This window comes from Strigops habroptila, chromosome 4 (genome assembly GCF_004027225.2).
Source record: "Strigops habroptila isolate Jane chromosome 4, bStrHab1.2.pri, whole genome shotgun sequence".
Classification (NCBI taxonomy): domain Eukaryota; kingdom Metazoa; phylum Chordata; class Aves; order Psittaciformes; family Psittacidae; genus Strigops; species Strigops habroptila.
This window is the reverse complement of record NC_046358.1, coordinates 858,217-880,594: the sequence shown is the minus strand read 5'-3', so window position 1 is coordinate 880,594 and position 22,378 is coordinate 858,217. Positions and strand designations below refer to the sequence as shown.

The 22,378-nt window shown below is 50.8% G+C and overlaps 1 protein-coding gene across 2 annotated transcripts in view; it reads right to left on the bottom strand.

Moving 5' to 3' along the window:
* Positions 1-22,378, bottom strand: part of CCDC9B (coiled-coil domain containing 9B) — a 47,413-nt gene that overhangs the window by 2,479 nt on the left and 22,556 nt on the right. For both annotated transcript variants that reach the window (XM_030483634.1, XM_030483635.1), the window contains 7 exons: positions 18,574-18,648; positions 15,434-15,618; positions 14,046-14,095; positions 13,486-13,539; positions 12,945-13,038; positions 8,549-8,606; positions 7,395-8,200 (listed from right to left, as the gene is read on the bottom strand). In XM_030483634.1, the coding sequence (XP_030339494.1) occupies positions 7,427-8,200; positions 8,549-8,606; positions 12,945-13,038; positions 13,486-13,539; positions 14,046-14,095; positions 15,434-15,618; positions 18,574-18,648 (1,290 nt within the window). In that variant the 3' untranslated portion in view covers positions 7,395-7,426. The remainder of the gene's footprint in view (positions 1-7,394; positions 8,201-8,548; positions 8,607-12,944; positions 13,039-13,485; positions 13,540-14,045; positions 14,096-15,433; positions 15,619-18,573; positions 18,649-22,378) is intronic.

The window sequence follows — 22,378 nt, the reverse complement described above, 5'->3', positions numbered from 1 at the left end:
AGCCCTGGGGTGAGCTAATGTATGAATCTGGGTGAAACACTCTCAATCCTCATCTCTGTTAGATGGGAATACTTTACTCTCCTTTTGCCCCAGGAACAATCCTTACATGTTTTCCTGTGTGCTTGAACATCACCTAGGGCAAGAAGACAAGGGGCTGATTTGGGGCAGGGCTTTGTGGTCCTCTCCTGAGCCTGGGGTACAGCATTTCTGTTCTCCAAGGGCATGCGGGTGCATCAGCTTTTCTCTGGTGAATAAACCAACCCATGAGCAGAGCTGCCCTGTAGCTACTTCCAGACCCAGATGCGTTGATTTTAGTTGGGAAAGGCAGACTTACTTGTTCCCTCTAGTTGCCATATGCCTGGGTGATGCTCAGAACTGCTGAGCTGGCGTTTTCTGCATCCCTGTTTAAACCCACAGATCTGCCTTTTGCTGGTGCACATTTCTGCACTCAAGCTCCCAAGAAAGGTCAAAAGGGGGATATAAAGAGGAAAACATGAAACACCACAAAGGCAGAGAGGTGATAGCAAGCTTCCCTCACATAGAAAGGACACCTCTAAAGGAATCATTTTGGGACACAGCCTTGGGTTTCCAATGTGGAACTGCACTGAAATCATACCCGAGGTACTGAAGATTCCAAAGCTGTTGCTGGAGACGTTTTTCATTGTCCTTACATGTGCAATGGATGGGGTTGGCTGTATCCTGCTGCTGAGGGGTGCTCAGTGCTGCAGCACCACACTCCTGGAATTTAATGCTACTGGAAGCACCAGCACTTCAGAGCTGCATTTGGTGGTCCAAGTATTGTAAAATCATGTGTTTTACAAGTCTGACCTGGCTCCAGAGCTAGCTCTGTGTGTATTGGTAATGGTTTCAAGGGGCTCTTTGACAGTCCTGTGCTCTCAGTGCTGGTACCCAATTCTCTGTCCCGGTTTGCACCATTATCCTTTCACTACAGACACCTTCTCTCTGTGCGTGAGTGAGTTTTTACAGCCAAGACACTGGTGGCCTTTAAAGTCATTAAACTTCTGCCTAAGAGCTCATCTCAATCTATCTCCCCTCTGGCTTATTCCCCCTTGGCCTGTCCCTACAGGCCCTTGTCCAAAGCCCCTCTCCAGGTTTCCTGGAGCCCCTTTAGGCACTGGAGCTGCTCTAAGGTCTCCCCTTCAGGAGCCTTCTCTTCTCCAGGCTGCCCCAGCCCAGCTCTCTTCAGTGCATTCTCTCTTCAATACACTGATTCTTGCCCCAGCACGAATGTGGTGAATCACAACTCCATCACTTTCTGCCTTCATTTGCTAGACTAAACAACCATTCTCTGAATGTTCCTGGAGTCCTTCCCTGGGTTCCTTCAGTCCAAGTATATTTCTCTTGATCCATTCTCACATAATCCCTCTCTTTTCCAATGTTAACAGTATTTTGCCATGTTGTGCCACGGGAAGGGCTTTCCATCACTTCAGAGTATGAAGATAACTCTGTCAAGTCCTATATTAAGCCACTCTCTAATTCTGCATGAGGCCTAAACTCTCTGTTTTGGCGGTACTAAGATGTGCTCTGGGGTCTGAGATGCCCATAGCATGATAGTGGGCTCCAGATGGTGGTGTGGGTTGCAGGAAGGACCAGGGAGGCTGATGCTATTCAAGTCAGGCCCTTGAGACCTCACCTTGCCAATCCGAGGCCAACTTCCAAGATGTAACAGCAGATCATAGAATCCTAGAATCAACCAGGTTGGGAAAGACCTTTAAGCTCTTCAAGTCCAACCGTTCCCCAGCGCTGCCAAGGCCACCACTAACCCATGGCACTGATGGTCTCAGCTACACAGTTTGTGAACAATGATGCTATCTTCTTGTCTCTTCAACCTTGAGGAAACTGGTATGTTCCTTGGTAGCTCCATAACTGTACTGAGGAGCGTTGGTTTCTGCTTGTACTGCTTCCTGCACCAACCTTCAGCACTGGTTTGCATCAGAAGCTGACCCTTTCCGACCTCGTCCGTCCTGCGGCACACAGGCCCTGCCTGCCCCACTCCTGTTGACGTCAGCCAGAGCTGCAGGGTCAGGTCCCTGGAGCTGCTCTGGAAATCTACCCCCAGCTGCAGCTTCTCTAAAGATGTGAAGATGAATTTTCTCAGGAGAATTCAGGGCAAAGCTGCTGTGGTTTGTGTGGAGCGTTTCCTCCTCTGGGCCTTGCTGGACATTCTCCAGGGATTCCAGGCCTGCACTTCGGGTAAATATTTATCCCTTGTTATTTGAAGCGAAGGATGAAAGCCCCACCACACTCTCTGCTCAGCATCTCCAACTGGTCTGAAGGTGCTGGAGGCTTTTAGTGCCATAAATAGATGTTAGCAGTGGAAGCTGTGACACCCACATGGTGGCTGCTTGCTGCAAGGACAGTGCATGAGCAGCATCTGCCGTGGGGAGGGAAATCTGGGTGTTAGTGTGTGTGGGACATGGGCTCCACAAAGCCCAGGAGCAGGGCAGGTGGAGATGTTGTATCACTGATGTTTACTGCTGCTGCAGATACCTGCTGTGCTTTGGGACGTGGGAGATCCATGGCATGTCGCTGGCATGAGGTGAAGTGACCTGGCACAGGGTTTCCTACTGGATGGAAATTCCACAATCTGAACTTGTTAATGGGATGGTATTTTTACATTCCTGGTGGGGTTGGTGGGTTGTATTTTACAAACCCATCTATTTCAACACTGATTTTCCAAACCTTGCACCACATCAAAGTGGAATCACCACTATTTTAAACCAGAACATGAACATTTTCTGGTTGGAAAGGCTGAACGAGGACTCCAGTTTGGGTTTATGAAGTGTTGAAGCTGACACATTTTGGGTACATGTGTGGTGTTTGTCAAATCTGGGCTTTTCACAGAGAAAAACCCCCAAAATTCACTGGGAAGTTGCTACCTCCAGGTAGGAAGCTATTGACCAGCCTTGATAACCCCTGAGGGTGCATCCCTCCAGAAGCATCTCCTCAAGGCTCACCATCTCTTGTGGGGCTTAGTTACATTAATCACCCTTTTTTGCTACTAACTCTGTCCTCCAAGACAATGCTCATCCAGAGTCTGTAATTTGGGTTCTTGGCACAGACTTTGCTCGTGTTTTCTGCCAGGCACTTCAGGTCACTCTCTGGTGTAATGTCCAGTGGGTACATGGACACAACACAGCGAAGGTTTCCAGTTGACCAGGCCAGAGCTGCCCAGTACCTCCTGCAGGTTTGCATAACCACCCACTGCCCTTGCCATTGAAGTCCTTCATCTGTAGACAACTTGGGTTACCACAGTTCACACACCACAGGGTGCAAAAGACCCCTCCTGCCCCTGCTGTAATGGGATCATGTAGAGGTGTTGGCCTGACCTCAGCTGGGCACGGTCAGGCACCAACATCTGCAATTCAGTGAAAGCAGCAGCTATTACAAACCAGACGTGAGGCACCAGCCCACAGCCTCTTGGCTGGATCAGGGGCCATTCACTCAGGACTGCCTGTTCCTTAAGTATCATATCAAGTGGTGAGTGGAAGCAAAGAATTAAAGTGGTTTGGGCACTTGAATTCATGGTACGAGGCACGAAAGGAATAAATAAACTTCTAATTTTGCATTATAATAATAAAAGTAAAGCTCTTTGTTTAATGCTTGATCTCACTGCACTTCCAGCTTTCTGAGTGATGCTCTTTCCCTGGTTCTTGCTAATCCCAGCTCTGCCCACTGCTGCTGTAGCAATTCATACTAGAACCTGCCAGAGGGGAGATTGAGATGAGCTCTGAGGCAGAAGCTCTTCCCTGTGAGGGTGCTGAGGCGCTGGCACAGGGTGCCCAGAGAAGCTGTGGCTGCCCCATCCCTGGCAGTGTTCAAGGCCAGGTTGGACACAGGGGCTTGGAGCAACCTGCTCTAGTGGAAGGTGTCCCTGCCCGTGGCAGGGGGTTGGAGCTGGAGGAGCTTTAAGGTCCCTCAAAGCCAAACCAGTCTATGATGAACCTGCCACATGTGGTGGCATTGAGGGAAGGACTCCAGCTGATGCAGGGTTGTTTCCCTGGAGGATGGCCACACTAAGTCCCTTTATAGGCCACATGCAGCGTCTTTGCTGAACACAGGTTTCCTCTGGGTTGTATTTTGGGCAATCCTTTCCCTACAGCCTCAGCTGCTGTATAAGCCAAGAAACCAAATAGAAAATCCCACCAAGGATTCAAGCACCCCTCAAATGGGGGCAATCCTCAGGAATCTGCTTCCAGAGTATTGCTGTGAGATAACACTTCAGGGGGAATTAAATGAAAATCAAGTAGAGATTTGCAGCTTTTTATGCATACTGTGGTCTAAAACTAATCTGTCTGTAGAGCACTAGGAAACAGGAGCCAAGGGAGGAGGGAAGCGACTGTTACCAGCCGTGGTTATTTCTGCCTGCCATCTGTGTCACTGTGCAGCCTCTCATGTTGATTTGGGAACTTCAAAGCAACAGCAGGAATTAGACACGAGACCTTTACGCTCCAAACCCTCTGACAACTTGCCCGACTTGAGCCAAATGAGCTTTTGCTTTCCTGGTTGCTGCTGTTGTGGCTGTTGCTGTTTCGGTGCTCTGAGGAGCCCTGCTGTCAGCTAGGCAGATGAGCTCTGCTGGTTGTGCTGGGCTGGTGGGAGAGACATCCAGGCCTTGCATTATGTTTTTGTCTGCCAAGGGATGCTCCTGACAAATCGGACCCAGGGAGCAGACAGTTAAAGGCAGGTCCCTCTCCTCTTCTTGGCTCTTCTCCCCACTTCAAATAAATCATAGCAGAACTCACTCTGTCTGCAAATGATCTTGTTTGGGAAAGTCAACCCTGATAGTGGCCTGTCACTGGTGCGAAGGGAGAGGTCACATTGCTTTGTGGTGACTTCAGCAGATAGGAGGTGACAATGATGCCCTACAACAGCAATAAAGACTAACAGCCAAGCAGCACTCATGCTCTAAATGCTCTTGCAGTTGATGGAATGAAGAAACAACCCTAACAAACCACCAGGAGAAACCCATTGCTGAGATGGGGACACAGAAACTGCTGCTCTGGCTCTCCCTGGCACTGAGGAAACCAGAGGCTTCAGAGGGGAATCATCACAGAGCAGGATGCTCAGAGAGGAAAAGTCATTATGTCTTTGCTGTGAGTTAGTGATTGCTCCGAGGACTCAAAGAAATGAAAATGCGCTCTCTTGGTGTAAGATTTGCCCATTCCTGTGATCCCAACACAGGTCAGCACTGGCACTTTGGTTAAAGGCTGACTCTGCCATCTATATCCATACAGGGCTCCCCTGAAATCAGAAGCATCTCCTGAATTACAGGAAATACCAAAAAGGAAAGTATCTGCTTTAATCTGTCTGCATCAAAAGGTGGTATCTGATGCCAAGTGCATAGTTTAGGTACTCCTGGAAACTCATCTTAAACTGATTGGGAAAGAGGGGAAGTGAGGCAGGAACACGCTCTCTTGTACAGGCACGTTTCCATGATCAGGCAAGGGAGATGCTAGAGCATTGCAGCTAGGAAGGAGGTAGGTGGGGAGGTGGGATGAAATGGTAGAGGGTGACTGGGACACCAGTTAACCCCTCATTTCCCTCTGGCATCACTACACTTGGTGTTCCCAAGCAGCAGGTATTTTCAGGGAGCAATACCAGTCTCAAGCTCCAGCTTAAGCACGCACATACCTGCTTGGCTAAGTGCAAACACCAGGTTAAGGCACCTTCTCTTCTCCAAGACGTAAGGCTGTGTTTATAATTAAGACTGTCCTAATGAAATCCATGAGGAATGATGGAGTAAAGGGCCATGAAGTGGGCTCAGGGTCCTGTTACCAAACCACGGGAATCTCCATTGCTGAGGTGAAAATAAACTACTGTAATTCATTGTTTCCTCTTAGTTGGTATCTGATTCAAGTTAGTGAGAAAAGGAGTCATTAATTCCTTCATCCTCTACTTAGGGGGATTTGGGGTAGATTAGAGGCATGGCCTGGGCAGTCAATTCCCACTATGTGCATCCAAGTGTCTCTTAAAGTTTTCCTAAATGCTGTTGGAATTAACTTCCCTCATTTGAAGGAATTTTAGCTCAAGCACAGAACCAGCTCCTGCTGGTTAGTTCCTGGTGGTTTGTCTTTCCTCAAGAGCTGTAACACTTGCTCTTCTCCATGCCTTTTGTATAGGACTGGATTAGAGTGAAAGTCCTTTGTTAGCAGCTTAACCACTCCATCCCTAAGCTCATTTGTACCCTGGGGATGAAAACTGAGCCATACCCAGTGACAGGCTGCTGGCTTGGGGTCTGAAGGAAAGCCTGCTGGAATCAGGGCACATGGTGGGTGATCTGCCTGCCCAGCTTTGAGCAGCCTGTTGCCTGAAGTGCCTATTTATGGACTAGTGCTGCTGCTGCTCCACTTAAAGGGTAAAGCCAGGAGTATCCTGAGAGCAATTCATGTGCTAGGCAAGCTGGATTGTGTGCTGGAGGTGCTCATCTCTCTCTTTTGAAGTGAAATTAAGCCCAGATCTTGAGCTAGGTGCCTCTGTGCTCAGCCTGACTTAGGTGGAGTGAATTGCCATCATTGCTGCCTAAACTGGTGGCAGGATCCCAGCGGGACGTACTGGTCTGATCTGGTAGCTGTGGGTGTGACATCCTGCTCTGTGGGTGACACTGCCTGGACACATCTTGCAAAGGTACCTGCCAAAGAGCCCCTTCACTCTCAACTTGTTCCTCCTAATTTCTACCTTACTTTTCTGCCTGTTTTGTTCTTTCTCCTTGTTCTGCATTTGCCTTTCTGGCAGGAACCTCTTTGCTTGTGTAAAACCTGGAGCATCGCTACACAACCGGATGTGTTCTTCCTCCTCTCTGTTTAGTTCACGGGCCTTTTCAACAGGAACCATCTCACCCTTTGTGTTCAGACACTGCCTTGCACCCCAGTGTTACCACATGTATAGCTCAAAGTGTGGCATTCACACATCTTGTACTGGGAAGAGAATCCCACTTGCAGCTGACCTTCAAACTACTGACCACGAGGTGGGTCTCTAAAGCTGTGCAAGTGTTTTGAAAGGGACCACACTGACCTCAAGCTGTTCTAGATGTGATGACCCCAGACACAGAAAGAAATTCATCCCAGTATCCCTTCTGGTGTTATCCCTTCCCAGGAATAGTTTCAGCTTGTGCCCCAACTAATGCACATTATCAACCAGACTCTGCAGTCCAGTTTGCTGTCCACATTTTCCTGTGTGACTTTCCCTTGTTTCCCCATCCACTGCAGGGCAGGTCTTCTTTGGTTTGCACAGATTTAGACTACCTGAGGGATCTATATCACTGTTAATGAACATTTCTGGACAGTTATCTGGTGTGATGCTGTTCTGGCCACAGCAAATGGAGTGTGTTAATGGGATAACAAACATACCATGGGAGTGGGTCAGGAACTCACCTTCTGTCTCAGGCAAGCCAGTGCAGTCTCTGCTAGTTGAGAGTGTCCCCAGTGTCCTTGTCCTTGCAACCCTCAGGCTGGTCCCCCTCCCTGGCCTGTGATTTTGCTGTGTCCTGCTCAGAGTCAACAGTCTTGTCAGAGTTGGCTTTCCCTGGGGGCAAAGGCTCTTTGTGTTCAGTGCCTTCAGCATCTTCACCTCCTTTCAGTGCAAGTGCCTGCCCCTGAAGGGCAGTGTTTGGGGTCACTTCCTCCCCTCCTTTTCTCACCAGCTGTCCTTGACCTGCATCCAGTCTGTCTCCTGCTGCGTCCACCTTTCCCCCGTGGCTGTTTGAGGAGCCCTCAGTGGACTCCTGTTCTGAAGCTGTGGTTTTCTCTAAGGCAGCTCCATCTACATTCGCAGCCACAGGCAATGACAACGTCTCCTCACTGCCATGCCTGGTGGCCTGCACGGTGCTTGGAAGGCTGCTCTGTGAAGCAGTGCTGTCAGTGCTCTCCTGGGGGATGTCAGCAGCGTCAGGCTTCCCACTGGCATCTTCCCCAGCACCTTCATTACTTGGCTTGGGCCCTGGCTCCGAGTCACCTGTGCTGGCCACAGACACCTCCACGCTGGAGCCCTTCGCTCCTCTCCGCTCCTCCTTCCGACCATTGTGGGCAGAATGGACCTTTCCACTTCTGAGCCTTTGTGATGAGGAGGCCCCATGATCTTGGGGGTTTGGCTGTTTGACCTTCTCCTCCGGCTCAGCTGGGCAGTTCTCTTCCACCCCCTCCTCACCTCTGCTCTTCCGCTTCTCCATCCCAAGGCTCTTCTGAGGAAAGAAGGAGAGATTTAGTTCAGCTTATTCAAATACCTGGATATGGTTTCCTTGTCTATGGTGGTCCTCAAAACATGAGGAAATGCTTGCAGAGGCCATTAAAGGACATGAAAGGATGTAGCTGGAGAAGTGTTCAGGTACCAGAGGAAGTGGGGTTTGTTGTGCTGACAGAGGGTCAATGCAAGAAGTGAAGTTGCTCTCTCATATGGTGAGTGATAACAAGGGGCACATTTACCCCATCACAGAGGTTTCCCAGCTCTGCCCTGGCTGAGAGCCTCCAACTTTCCTGACAGAGCATGTTCTGAGAGAACTCAGCAACCAGCCTTGAACTCCTGAGCTGACCTGGCTGTCAAGGTCATCCTTCAGAAACAACATGTCCTCTCCTTCTTTTGCGTCCCATCTGTCAAGAAAGAAAATAAATATGAAATTCAGAATTTAGGCCTTCAAGTTATAGAATCATAGAATGGTTTGGGTTGGAAAGGACCTTAAGATCATCTAGTTCCAACCCTCTGCCATGGGGGTCTAGTGATGCCTCACACTAGACCATGTCACCCAAGGCTCTTTCCAACCTGGCCTTGAACACTGCCAGGGATGGGGCAGCCACAGCTTCTCTGGGCACCCTGGGCCAGCGCCTCAGCACCCTCACAGGGAAGAGCTTCTGCCTTAGATCTAACCTGAACTTCCCCTGTTTCAGTTTGAACCCATCACCCTTGTCCCATCGCTCCAGTCCCTGATGAAGGTCCCTCCCCAACATCCTTGTAGCCCCCTTCAGACACTGGGAGCTGCTCTGAGGTCTCCACGCAGCTTCTCTTCTCCAGGCTGAACAGCCCCAATGTTCTCAGCCTGGCTCCATACGGGAGGTGCTCCAGGCCCTGAGCATCCTTGTGGCCTCCTCTGGACTTTCTCCATCAGCTCCATGTCCTTCTTATGTTGGGGACACCAGCCCTGCACACAGTGCTGCAAGTGGGGTCTCACCAGAGCAGAGCAGAGGGGCAGGATCACCTCCTTCAACCTGCTGCTCACACTCTCCTATGGCACAGCCACTCTCCCTGCCTGAACCTGGGAAGGAATTCCTACCAGGACCATGCATTCCTTGCCTGAGCCCCTTGACCAAGCAATGAGAGATAAAGGCAGCAGACAAACTGATCCAGTTCCTTTTGGCACCTGCAAAGCACTCAGCCCTTCCAGACACTCATCTGAGACCACTAAATCTTAATGAACTGGTTGTTATAGTTCTAAATGTAATGAAAACATAAAATCCAATTGCCAGAACAGACAGTGGCTGTTAGACTAATAAGATATGTATAAATTTGTTTATGCCGATGTCTGCCACAGTCTCAACCAGTGCCTGACAGCGCCCAAGTGTCCCAGATCTCCACGACAGCAGACAGAGGCAGACAGTGAAGGATAAAATGGCTTTGGAGTAAGCAGCCTGGGAGATTGGTGACATGGCCATGTGCAAGCAGACTGCAAGGATGCCAGAGGATCAGACTGAAGCTCTCTGCCCCTCTCAGCATCACTAGCAGATGCTTAGAGTAGACTTTGGAAAGAGGGCAAATGCATTTAATACCTCCCACTACCCACCCAGCTTCCAGAAACGTGCAGCTCTGGGATTTCCTGAGCCTCAGATGGTGTCTCTGTGTTGAGTCATGCTTAGGAGACAACTTCTTCCAAGGATTTGTGCAAGTGCATTTTGACCCCTTAATAAATTTGCAGCAGCTACAACATCCTGTGCCACAGCTTAATGAAAGGCTGCACGAGGAACTGCTTTTGCTTCTTTGAATATAGGTGGGTATCAATCTGAATGTGCCCATGCAGTGCTCCTGGGCAGGGAGGGGTCTTAGTAACTCTTAGTTCTTGTATGTGTGCCTGGTGAGTGGTATCACACACAGAGATATGTGTAACCTACACATTTCTCCCTGCCCCATACTCTTAAAACACACATGCAAAGGTGTGTGAGATCTAATTCTTCTCCAGACAGACTCTGCTGTTCTTACCAGCCTCTTCATATGGCAAATTTGGACCAAGATACAAGATGCACATCGAGGTGAATGCAGTCAGGCATTTCCAGAGGCAAGTGTGTTACAGTGACCCCCTGTGCCCTAGTGGAAGTTGTGTGGGAATTACACCACAGGCTGCACCCTACAACCACACTAAGCTGCTTCACACTGTTTATCTTACAAAGTCCTTAGGGCAGAAGTGAATTGCATTTGCAAGCACCCCAAAGCTCTCAGAGCCAGAGGGTGAAGCAGCTTGGAGCAGTCCTCCAGGGCTTGGAGACAGACCCAGCACCCAAACCACAGCCAGCAGGTCTTGTCCTGACTGCACCTAGGTCCCTGCCACGGGCTGTGCAAGCTCAGACTGCAAAAGGGCCCCTTTTGTTGGAAGTAGCCCCCACCACTGGGGTTGTATTTTCCATGGTGCCCTGTAGAGACTCTGAACATCAGGTTGTAGGGATAGAGCTCATCATACAGAGTCAAGCATGTTAAATTCCAGCATGGGCTGCCCTGGTGGTCAGTCCCCTTCTGCACTGATGCTGGTGGGACTGATGACTGCTTTCACTGGAAGGACATCTAAACAGAGGAGCTGCAGGTTTCTGCCTCTCCCTGCTCCATCCACTCCAGCACTGCATGGCTCCTGCAGAGCCAGCCCAGAACAGACCACCCCACAGGCCTAAAGATAGCCCAAACTGGCCAGACAGCAATTCTGAAACACTTCACATCTCCTCCCCATCATTACCATGAACACACCAGAGTGTTGTTAATTACTATGAGGCAATGAAAATGCTCAGTGTGTTCCCTAGCATGGCCAGTGCTATCCATCATACATGCTCATATGGGAGCTTGGCTCCAAATTCTTTATGGGTAAGTTGCTGCTGGAAGTCACCACCAGATGCTCCAAATGAGTCTTACCACTGCTCTTGAGTTGCTTGGACCTAAATAGGAGAGGAATCTAAGTGATAAAAGGCAGACATGAGTGAAGATAAGGAATATTCAGCACCCCAAAGACTCCCTAAGATGAGGTTTGAAATTAGAGGAAAAGCTTCAAGAATGGCTCTTCCCAAAGAGAAGCAGTGGAGCAGAGGATGCTCTTCAGCACATCAGCTTTTCTTTCCCAAGTACATTTTACTGGGGATAGAGCTGAGGACAGCAGGGGATGGAACATAAGACACAAAGCTAACTGGATTATTTACATGCTGCTGATCCTATTCTTCATTGATTTATCAGATTTAAATTTAATTGTTAAAAGCATGATTAACTGAGAGGGCTTAGGAAGGCATAAGACACCCCATCTTTATGCTGTAAGCGGATTCCCAGTTTGCAGCATAACCAGCTGAGAGCTACGGCTGCTCAGGTGCACTTCCTCCAACTACAGCCACCGGGCACAACAGCAACATTATAAGATCTTCAGGCTTAATACAGTGCCAGGCTCTGCACAGCAGAAACCTGGAGAGGGGCTTTGGACAAGGGCCTGTAGGGACAGGCCAAGGGGAATGGCTTTAACCTGCCAGAGGGGAGATTGAGATGAGCTCTGAGGCAGAAGCTCTTCCCTGTGAGGGTGCTGAGGCGCTGGCACAGGGTGCCCAGAGAAGCTGTGGCTGCCCCATCCCTGGCAGTGTTCAAGGCCAGGTTGGACACAGGGGCTTGGAGCAACCTGCTCTAGTGGAAGGTGTCCCTGCCCGTGGCAGGGGGTTGGGACTGGATGAGCTTTAAGGTCCCTTCCAACACAAACCAGTCTGTGATTATATGATTCTATTGTCCTGACACAGCAGAATCCTGCACACACAGACCCTGCCCAACACTCTTCATTTCAGCCAGTAACATTGAGCAGCAGCTCACCTCCAGCTCACTCACTTGTGGTGGGAAATGCTGTGAGTGCCCCATGAAGCACATCCTATGTGCATCTGTTTAGCTGCATGGTCATAACTGACCTGGATGGAAGCAGAATGCTAACATTAAATGCTGCTGGAATGGTTTTATATGGATAAATGAAGAGGCTTGGGGTCTGTAATCAACCCTTCATCTTTTTGTTGCCCACTAAAGGGGATGGCAGTGCTGAGATGACAATCACTATTATTAAACTGCCAGGGTGGCTCCAGGAAGCTGGAGGCTGCAGTGAAGCTTAATTATGGAGAGCAGCAGGGGAGGGGACCCCTGCGAGGATGTGAGTGAACCTGTGAACACACTTGGTTTTGCTGATATTCTGAAATCAATTCAGTGCAAAGTGGTACATTGCTGTGTGCTGCCCACAGCGGCAGGAGCAGGACACCTCCTCCTCACCCGCCTGGGACCTTTGAGGAGAGCTGTTTAAGAAAGGAGTTATGTACCACAGCATCAATCCTAATTATCATCAGTTCAGCTGAGAACTATCTTTGGAGGCTGCCCCTCTACATCAGCAGTGCCTGGAAGTCAGATAAGACTAAGTATTCAAGGCCAGGTTGGACAGGACTTGGAGCAACCTGGTCTAGTGTGAGGCACCCCTGCCCATGACAGGGGGTTGGAACTAGAGGAGCCTTAAGGTCCCTTCCAACCCAAACCAATCTATGATTCTAAGTGAAGTCCTGCTAGACATGGTCCCAGCCAATGTGAACTCATACAAACAGCTGCCTGTTGAGATGGAACAATATCCCAGCTGGAACAAGGTCCTTTTTTGCCTGTCCCTCTTCACAATTCAGCAAGGAATGAGGCCTGGATGTGTATACCCCAACCAATTCCTGCAGTGCTGCCAGCCTCCTTACCTCCTGGCTCTGCCGGTCAGCCTGTCCTTCCCCTTGGCTCGGCTGCTCACTGCAGGCACCACTTTTGGACCAGGATTGTTCGCATTTGCTCCACCTAGAAGACAGGTTGGAAATGCCATGTAGGAGCAGGCAGAACCAGCTGATGGACCACAGAAGGGGCCAACATCCTTCTATCACTGTAAAGTACCTCTGGAGGGGAAGCCTCTGAAGCTGTATGCATACAACATATATATTAGCTAAAGTAATAAATACAAATTGAGAATTTAGGGGTATTTCTTCTACATTTTTTATTCCAAATTCCAATTATAAGTTAAATCATTCCTTGGCCAGTCTGCCTTGTGCTGTTCTTGGAAGACTTGTTCCTGTTCTCCCTTGCCACAAGGCACAGACAGTACCACACAGCTATGAGGGCAGCCACATGGCATGTGCCCAAAAGGCACTCCAAATCCATGAGCATGCCTGGAGAGAACTCTCCATGAGGGTGTATCAGAGGTGCTGCCATTCAGTGGGGTGACAGAACTGAGTGCTGTGGTTTACTCACCTCTCCCATCGGGAGGAAAGGATTTGTGCTGGAATTTCCTTGCGTTTCTTCCCCCTGAAAGGACAAAGCAAAGCACGCACGGAAGTGAGTGAGGTTCTGCAATGGACACACAGCACAAAGCCTGATGTTCAGATAGGGTGTCACAAGGGAAAGCTTTGTTCTGCCAGTCCATCTCCTGAGCAACAGGAGTCATGATGGACTTATGCCAGTAAAGAAGCCAGCAGGTGCCACAGGGATCAGAGATGATGTGCTCTGGAATAGGATTGCCTCTCAACCCAGCGTGTGGGAAAGGAGGCGGCGCTGAGCCTCCGCACTGTGTCGTACAAGGTTACAGAAGCCACTGCTCTCCCTGGGGAGGTAAAAAGCACTAGCACCCAGATGCTCAAATCCCATCCCCTGAGCACTCTGCAAAGCAGAGAGGGCTGAGACCCCAACACTGCGCTCAGAGGCCCAGAAAAGCAGAGTTTCACAACTGACAGCACGACGGCTGCTGCGGCACTGGGATCGCAGGATCAGCATTCACTAAGCGTCAGGACAGAGTCTAGGTGTCCCTTGCCAACCTTTCTTATTGCTGGGATTATCCAAGGCTGGCTCCCCATCCTCTTCAAACCTGCAGGTTAAAAACAGGCATTGTCAGACCTGAGCGTTCTCCTCCAGTGTGCAAAGCATGGGCAGGAGACCTCGAGACGACGCAGGCTCCAGCCTCGGCCCTTCTGCACCAGCCCACTGGCAAATATGTGCAGGTCTAGCAGCAGGAGCTGAAGCTGCATGCACCAACCAGGAGAAATGAGGCTGTGAGGCAATTCTACCCCAAAGGAGAACCTCCAAAACCTTTACGTCAGTACCCAGTTGTATAGATTTAATCCTGTGAACATCCATGAAGCCTGGAGGTGCCTGTAGCATAGCTGTACCATGCTCAAATGCAGCTTCCAAACACAATCTAAAGTAGCTTCAGGACTTGTCATCTCAGATCAGACTCGTTTGGTTGGTTTCTAATCCTGCTTGGTTTGTATTATGGTTTTTCTCTTAAAAATGGAGAGATGGGAGACAATAGGGCTCAAAGCTGTCTTGCCAGCAACACTCAGCACCTGCTTGAGTCAATTCACCTCTCTCAGTTGGGGTCTCAGGGACTGAAAATCTGTGTATTTGGTCCCATTCCTCAGCCGAAAGATCATCCCACCTATCTGCCCTGCACAAACTCTTATCAGCAAACCTACATAACACTCCCCAACTCCACACCCTACCAAAACCTGTCCTGCTGCAGGTGCCAAGTCATCCTCCAGAGCTCTCTAGCTGCTGTGACCCAGTGGAACAAGCACAGCTGGAGGGACAATGTTTAAAGCAGGGAAGTGTCAGACCCCATTAGGATCTCTTCTATACTGTCCCCTGCGTGTCCCTGTATCATATGGGCAGCTCTTTGAAGTGATCCCCTCACACCACAGTGCCTGAACCAGCTCAGTTTGAGGTGTGGAGGATATAGGTACGTTGGCCTCTCCTGTGATTCAAAAGAAAGGAGAAACAAGCAGGGCAGTGAGAAAACCTGTGGACTAGCAATGCAAGTTTGTCCATCCCTCTTCCTAGAGGAGCACCTGCACCCTCCTGCCATTGGATTTGTCCATGTGGAGACGGAGAGGATCCTCCAGATGTTGCCCAAGCGCTGATTCATGCTCCCCTCCCTCCCACAGTCCAAGTCCTGGTTGGACCCAAGGCAGGCAACCTGTCAGCACACAGTATCTCCCATCAGGGTAGGAGCCCTCAGGTCAGAAAGAAAACATGAGAATCACTCTGGTATCTGGTCCCACTGACAGACATGGTCAGGAGGAGAAAGAGACGGCAGTGTGGATCTGGTCAGGGAGAGGCACATGACAGCTCATCGCTGCACAAGAGCTCATCACTGGCTGCAGGTGACCTGCTGCACACAAAGCAGCCAGGACAAGGCAGGACCTACATGTGCTCTGACTTCTCCACATCCCAAGCCCGTCGCCACTCGCCCTTCGCGTTCTTGTGACGTGCCACTCGCTCCAGGTCAATCTGATCCCGCTCCCGCTTCCAGCGGAGGTACTCCGAGCGCTCCCGTCCTGTCATGGGGAAACTCAGGTCTCCAGGGCTCTTCTGGGATGACTTCCCACCATCCTGGCACAGGGAAAAGAGCTTCTTGTTAATAACAATGTCTGGAGCAGCTGCGTTCAGGGCACTTTGTATTGCCACCACCAGAGATGCTCAGCAATGCTTGAAACCAGCTTGGAGCAAGGTCAGCTTCTCTCTCTGAAGTGATGTGCACACACACAGTGCTTTACCCACAGCCTAAACACACTGTCCCAGTGCTGGTTGACTTTACAGGCAGGAAAAGTGAGGCAGAAGAGGTCACAAAGCTCAGTTGGAGTCATGTTGTAAATCCATACCCAGATCGGAACAAGCCACCATTCCCACCCAGGGGTATTCCACAATGACAATGAGAATCTGTGGCAATGGATTCCTGAAAAGTTGTCCCACTTCACCCAGACTACACAAATACTGTTCCAGTTCAAAGGATTAAAATTGCTTCCACCTAAACCCCTGGATTTTGTCCCATCTGGATACACTCCTATTGCCTTAGATGGGGCTTCACTGCTGTTTCCCCCAGCTGAACCCCAATGTTTCTTTGGTTCTCACTGCACTATCTAACCTCCTGATGTGGGAGGCAGCTGTCCTAAGATGTAGGTTTTCATTCTAGATATTCAATACCCGATTCCAGACTTTTAAAGCATGCCTCTAATTCCATGTGCAAATGGCCACAGGATTGATTCATCCCATCTGTACTTACAGTCACTTTAACTGCAGGCATAAACCACACAGTGGCTCTCACCTCCTGTGCTCCTGCTCACCTGAAGGTTTTAAAACCAAGTGTTCTCAGTTTTTCCTGGAAGAGGCACTTTGCTAAGGTTTACTTATGGCACATAGCTCCTGGAGTGCCTGCAACAGCTCCCAACAGAGTCTGAGAGGTTGAACTCTCATAGAAGATGCTGATTAACCCCCCTACCTGAAGACTTTGAGACACTTAAAGTTATGCCTTTAAAATCCTCCCCACTAACAGGGTCCTGAAGGAAGACAACCACCTGTGGCCACCAGGCATCCTTCAGAGCTGCAGTCATGGGGCTAGAGCCAACTCTGCACCCACAGCAAGTGCCAGGAGCAATATTCTCAGAGCAAATGGGCTCTTTACCTTCAGCCTCTTGGTTTATCACTCCTCCTCATGACACACTAGTTAAGTGCTGCCACTGTTCAAGCTTAATGAGAAGATAGTTCAGAGCTGATGGAGCATGGAGGGGCTGGGGGTAACCCTGCTGCCAGATTAATGGTCGTGGTGGAAACAGGAGCCAAGTGGCCATGGTGTGCTGTCAAGCAACACTGCGCAGCAAATAGCTTAGTGCAGAGCTGAGTCCTGGGGTGCTAATTACCAGCAGCTAATTCATCACTTCCTACACGTGCCTTTCCCTCACCCCTTCCCAAACAGGGATTAACTCCTCAGCGTTGCAGTGTGGATAAAAGCAGAGCAGGGAGGAAGGAGGGACTGAAAGCCCTGTTACCAAGGAGACCCACCCGCGTGGGCTGGAGATGGGGTGGCAGTAATTGCTCCTCCACTCGTTAGCTGGCAGGAGCTGGGGACCTGAACTGCATCCCCAAGGAGGGAGGGATGAGGTCTGCAGAAAGGCAAAACACACTGGGGCAAAGCCAGGGGAAGCACAGGTCCCTGGGTTGGGGCACAGGCCCAGAGATGCTCCCCACAGCTTCCAGCCCCATGGTGTGATAGGGCACAGCAGGTCCTGCCAGGATGGATCCTGATGCACCCACAGAGGAGAAGAATGCAGAGCTGAGCATCACACAGCAGGGTCAACCTCCAGAGCTGGAGGATAAGGGAAGTGTCCTGCACCATTACCTTGACCCTTAGCAAAGAGGAAGCCAAAAGCAAGGGAAGGGCTGAGCCTTTCAACGCTCTCTCATGGGTAGATGCAGGTTGTGCAGAGCAGGGAGAACTGGTCCCTGCCTGGGGCTCACCTTAGCTGCATCTTAGCTGGACCACAAAGCTCTCGAGCTCCCCTTTTCTTCTCTGGGGGATCTCAGCTGGAATTAATGTTTAAGAGCCCATCTGTGTCCTCCTAATGAAGCACACTGAGGTGGGGCTATTCAATTTGTGCTCCATTAATTAAAGCATCTGCAGGCACAGGGGAGCCACACATCCTCCAGGGTTTGCATTCAACAGTCAGAGGGAAGGCTTGTGCTTTAATTTACCTCCATCCTACCCAGCTTCTGCAGAACTGAGGGGCTGTAGCTCAAACAGCCTGAGCCTTTCAACACACAAGCAAGGTTTGGGAGAGAAACCAGCTCGGGCTGTGCTGCCACATGGGTGAGCTCCTTACCCTTTGTTAACAGCCCTGCTGCTGTGCTGGGGAATTAAGCAGCCATGACAAGGTTGGTGAAGGGCAGGCCCCCTGTCACCTCTTTCCAGTGCTGACTGCTTCATAGAACCATAGAATCCCAGAGTGGTTTGTGTTGGAAGGAACATTAAAGCTCATCCAGTTCCAACCCCCTGTCCCGGGCAGGGACACCTTCCACTAGAGCAGGTTGCTCCAAGCCCCTGTGTCCAACCTGGCCTTGAACACTGCCAGGGATGGGGCAGCCACAGCTTCTCTGGGAAAGTCTGTGCCAGCGCCTCAGCACCCTCACAGGGAAGAGCTTCTGCCTCAGAGCTCATCTCAATCTCCCCTCTGGCAGGTTAAAGCCATTCCCCTTGGCCTGTCCCTACAGGCCCTTGTCCAAAGCCCCTCTCCAGGTTTCCTGGAGCCCCTTTAGGCACTGGAGCTGCTTTAAGGTCTTCCTGGAACCTTCTCTTTTCCAGGCTGAACAAGCCCAGCTCTCTCAGCCTGTTGTCAGGTGCGTTAGCTGCTCAGCAAAGCTTTGGATGATGAGAGGGCTGAACAGTGGGCACCACATCAGAGCACTCTACTTCCTTTATGGTTGAGGCAGCTCTTACTGGTGGGGAGGCACATCCTACTGGTTTTCTCTTCCAAAACACGGGTCCCCCCTAAAGGGACACAGGACCCCACTCACCTTCTGTCTGTGCTCACTTTCTGGGCCTCTGTCACTGTCTGATCTCCTCTTCTCTGCTGTTCTCCTCTCCTCTGCCTGCAAGAACACAGACACAGGGATTATGTCAAGGATTAAGCAAGGCCTCCTGGCAGGGGTGTCAGCGCCTGACCCTGTGCCCACCAGAACATCTAAGAGCTGCCCTGAAAAGGTCAGAAAAAGAGGCAAGATTGCTTTCTGGTCAACATGGTACAGACTTCTGCCCCTGTCAAACACGATGCCCTTCCACTGAGGTCCATCCCCGCTTCTGCTGGGTTCAGCCATGCTGCAGGTTCTGCTTTGGTATTGATAACCCCCATCCTGGCAGGAGGTAAAAATCAGCCCCTTTGTCTTAATGACCTACAGACACTAAACATGAGGCAGGGCACGGGCCAGGCAGTTCTCTGCCCCTACATGGGACTGATCATACAGACACAGCCATTCAGAAGCCAGGCTGGGACCACAGTGGGTCTTAGCAGAACAGTCTGCACAGCATGAATAGCTTAGAAAGGCTTTGTCCCTGGCTAGGTAAGACTGTTGGGTGCCTCCAGGAGGGCTGCTTGTAGGCAGATGAGGGCAGCGTGTCCCCCACGCTGCTGAGCCCCTCTGGCTGGGGCTGGTGGGTGCTGAGGCCCCTGCTCTGGGAGTTGTGTGATCCTCACAGTGAGAGTCCCCTGGGTGCTGCAGCCCAGCAGAGCCTCCAGGTTCCCCTCCCCGTGAGCTGCTGCATGGGGGGCTGAGGTCACCACGGTGCCATTCTGCACTGCCAAGCAAAACTGAAACACAAAGAGGAACCACAGCACAAAGTGCCGGCTCAGCCCTTCCAGAAAGCGTTGGTGCAGTGAGGGCCAGCCCGGGCTGGGACAGGACTTTTACCCCAGCCCTTTGCCAGCCCCAGGTTCAGCCCAGCATTATGGGGCTGGATGTGGGAAGCTCAGGACACTAGTCTCAATATCGGGATACCAGTCTCAATTCCTGCCAGCTCTGCCCAGCCTCCAAAGGCAGCTCATCCCACTGCAGCCTGTTCCCATGTACCTGGCAGGATCGGGCAGGGAGTGAGCTAGGGACAGTCTTTTGGGGATTGCCCACATGTGCTGAGCCTGGGGCAGGTAAGAAGTGTGACCACAGAGCCAGTGCTCCTGGGCATTGCACTCAGTGCACGACAGCTTCACTGGTGTGACTGGTGTGAAGCTAGTATGGCTCCAGCATGGATGGAAGCTGGTGTAAACAGATCCTTGGAAATAATAAGGAAGATGTTAGCTACATTGTCCTAGGAGTTCTCAGTGAACTTCCAGTGCCTAAAGAAGGGGCTACAAGAAACCTGGAGAGGGGCTTTGGACAAGGGCCTGTAGGGACAGGCCAAGGGGAATGGCTTTAAGCTGCCAGAGGGGAGATTGAGATGAGCTCTGAGGCAGAAGCTCTTCCCTGTGAGGGTGCTGAGGCGCTGGCACAGACTTTTCCCAGAGAAGCTGTGGCTGCCCCATCCCTGGCAGTGTTCAAGGCCAGGTTGGACACAGGGGCTTGGAGCAACCTGCTCTAGTGGAAGGTGTCCCTGCCCGTGGCAGGGGGTTGGAGCTGGAGGAGCTTTAAGGTCCCTCCAACCAAACCAGTCTGGGATTCTATTTAGGGAAGATTCAAACAGAAACCTGGGAACTTTGCTCATTGGAGGGGACTGGCTGGGGAGCAAGGTGCAGATGGATGTTTAGTCTTAAAATCAGCTGTAAAAGAAACTCACAATTTAGAAAGAGTCCAAAGAAAGCAGCTGCTGTAGAAGAGCTGGAGCCCCTCTGCCCCTGGGGAACCTTGTGTGGGAGGAGAGACAGGAGAGAAGGAGCACTGATTGCCTCGGGAATGCCAAAGACAGTTCCTAATGAACGGAGAAACTGAGGCAGGGAGCTGCATGGGCGTGCTTATTGTTTCATTTGAGTCTGCATATTTCTCATTCAAGCTCATGCAAAGCATGATTCAGCCTGGAGCCTTTACAATGCCTGATTGTGTCCCCGAAGACGGGAAGCGGGAAGTCCGAGCATCCGCAGAGGCAGAGCACCGAGCCAGGCTGGGAGGAACTGCGAGGGGAGCAGCGTGTGAGCCTCTGCCTGGCTGCAGCACAGCTCCACTTCGGCTCTGCCTCTGCCAAGGAGCAGCAAAGAGCAAGCCAGCATCCAGGAAAGGAGCTGGGGCCGTGCTGCAGCTCCTCCATGTGCCTGTGTCCTGCTTTGGGCTGCCCCGTTTGGGCACCAGCTCCCGGGTGCACACCACAAACCCCTCTGTCACAGGGACCCAGTGCGAGTCTCCATCCTTCTACAGCCCTCACTCCAAGCCAGGCTGCCTTGTTCCTTAGTCCGCTTCTATTTCAGCTTCTCAAAGGGACTGTGGAAAAGAGAGAGGAGCAGAAAGATCTTGTTCTTTCCCACCAGGAATGCTGCTGTGCACTCGACATGGTCAGCTCTGCTTTTCATAGAATCAACCAGGTTGGAAAAGACCTTTAAGATCATTAAATCCAACCATTACATTTTGCACGGGCTCAGGAGCAGATCCTCACATTGGCTCTGTGCTGCCCCAGAGCTGCTGTCAGCCTGTTATGACACACCCAGGCCATGGGGAAGAAAAACATGTTTTTCCCCTCCTTCCTCCTCTCCGCCCCCAAAACGATGAAATATGACAATGACATTATCATGTCATGGTTTAACTGTTCCTGCTCAGCAGGGAAGAGTGGTGAGGAGGGAACAGAAACCCAAAGCAGACAGAGATTATGTCTGTTTATCCTCAGATTTGTGCAAGGGTTTCTTATTTCTCAGCCATGGAAGGGTTCTGGGTGGTGCAGAGCCTGCTCCTAACCAGGATACAGCCCTGGCATCCCAAATCCTTCCTGGTGCTGGGTCTGTCTGACTTCCTGATACACCCAGCCAATGTTAATGGGCAGTGGTGACAATGCTCCAGCCATGCTAAGGATTGTTTTATACTAACAGTTCTCCAAACCAAAAGCTTTATCAAGCTTTGACATCTTGGGGCTACTTCACTATGTTCTTATTTTAAAGTACCAAGAGATGTGTTGAATTAACCTTTTGGTACCCACTTCTCCAGGCATGTGTCAGCACCAGAACTGGCATTCCTCCTGCAGGAGGAGATTGTTGGAAGAGCTTGGAGCTGGTTCTCCAGTGCTCGGGTCCCACACTGGGATCCACAGGGCAGGAGTTTTGAAGCCAGTGCATGAGAGGGTATTTTTCCTAAGTCCTTTGAAAACTCTCCTTCCTGATTGTGCTGCCTGAAAGGAGCTGAAGACTTTTCAGCCCCTTTTCTGCCCATCTTCCCCTCCCATCTGCAATGTAAAAGCCAGTGTTTCTCCTGCCACGGGTTTGCTTTCTCTGCTACTCGAGCATAGGAGTCAGACCCATCTGTGTCAGCCCCTGAAAGCTGCTTCTGTTTCTCTTGATCACAAACAGGCATTTCTGATACAGCATCCTGGGAAACTCTGTTAATAAAAGGACAGTTTAAAAGCCCTGAAGCCCTATCAACTGTCTGTTTAACAGATGATTTGTAACCTGCTAAGTAACCATTGTGCTCCACTGGTCCTGGGCTGCTGGCTCCCAGCTCTGATGTATTAGTGAGCCTGAAACACTGCCAGAGCACGCAGTGGCTGTCAGGAAAACTGGTGCTAAACATCAGGCATTACTGCTTGCAGAGGGAGCCCTGATGCAGAGGTAGGGGCAGCCAGGCAGAGGTGGGAAGAAAGGTCCCAGATGTGGCACCTCCAAGCCAGCAGCAGCACTGGAGGTGTGGAGTTGCATCA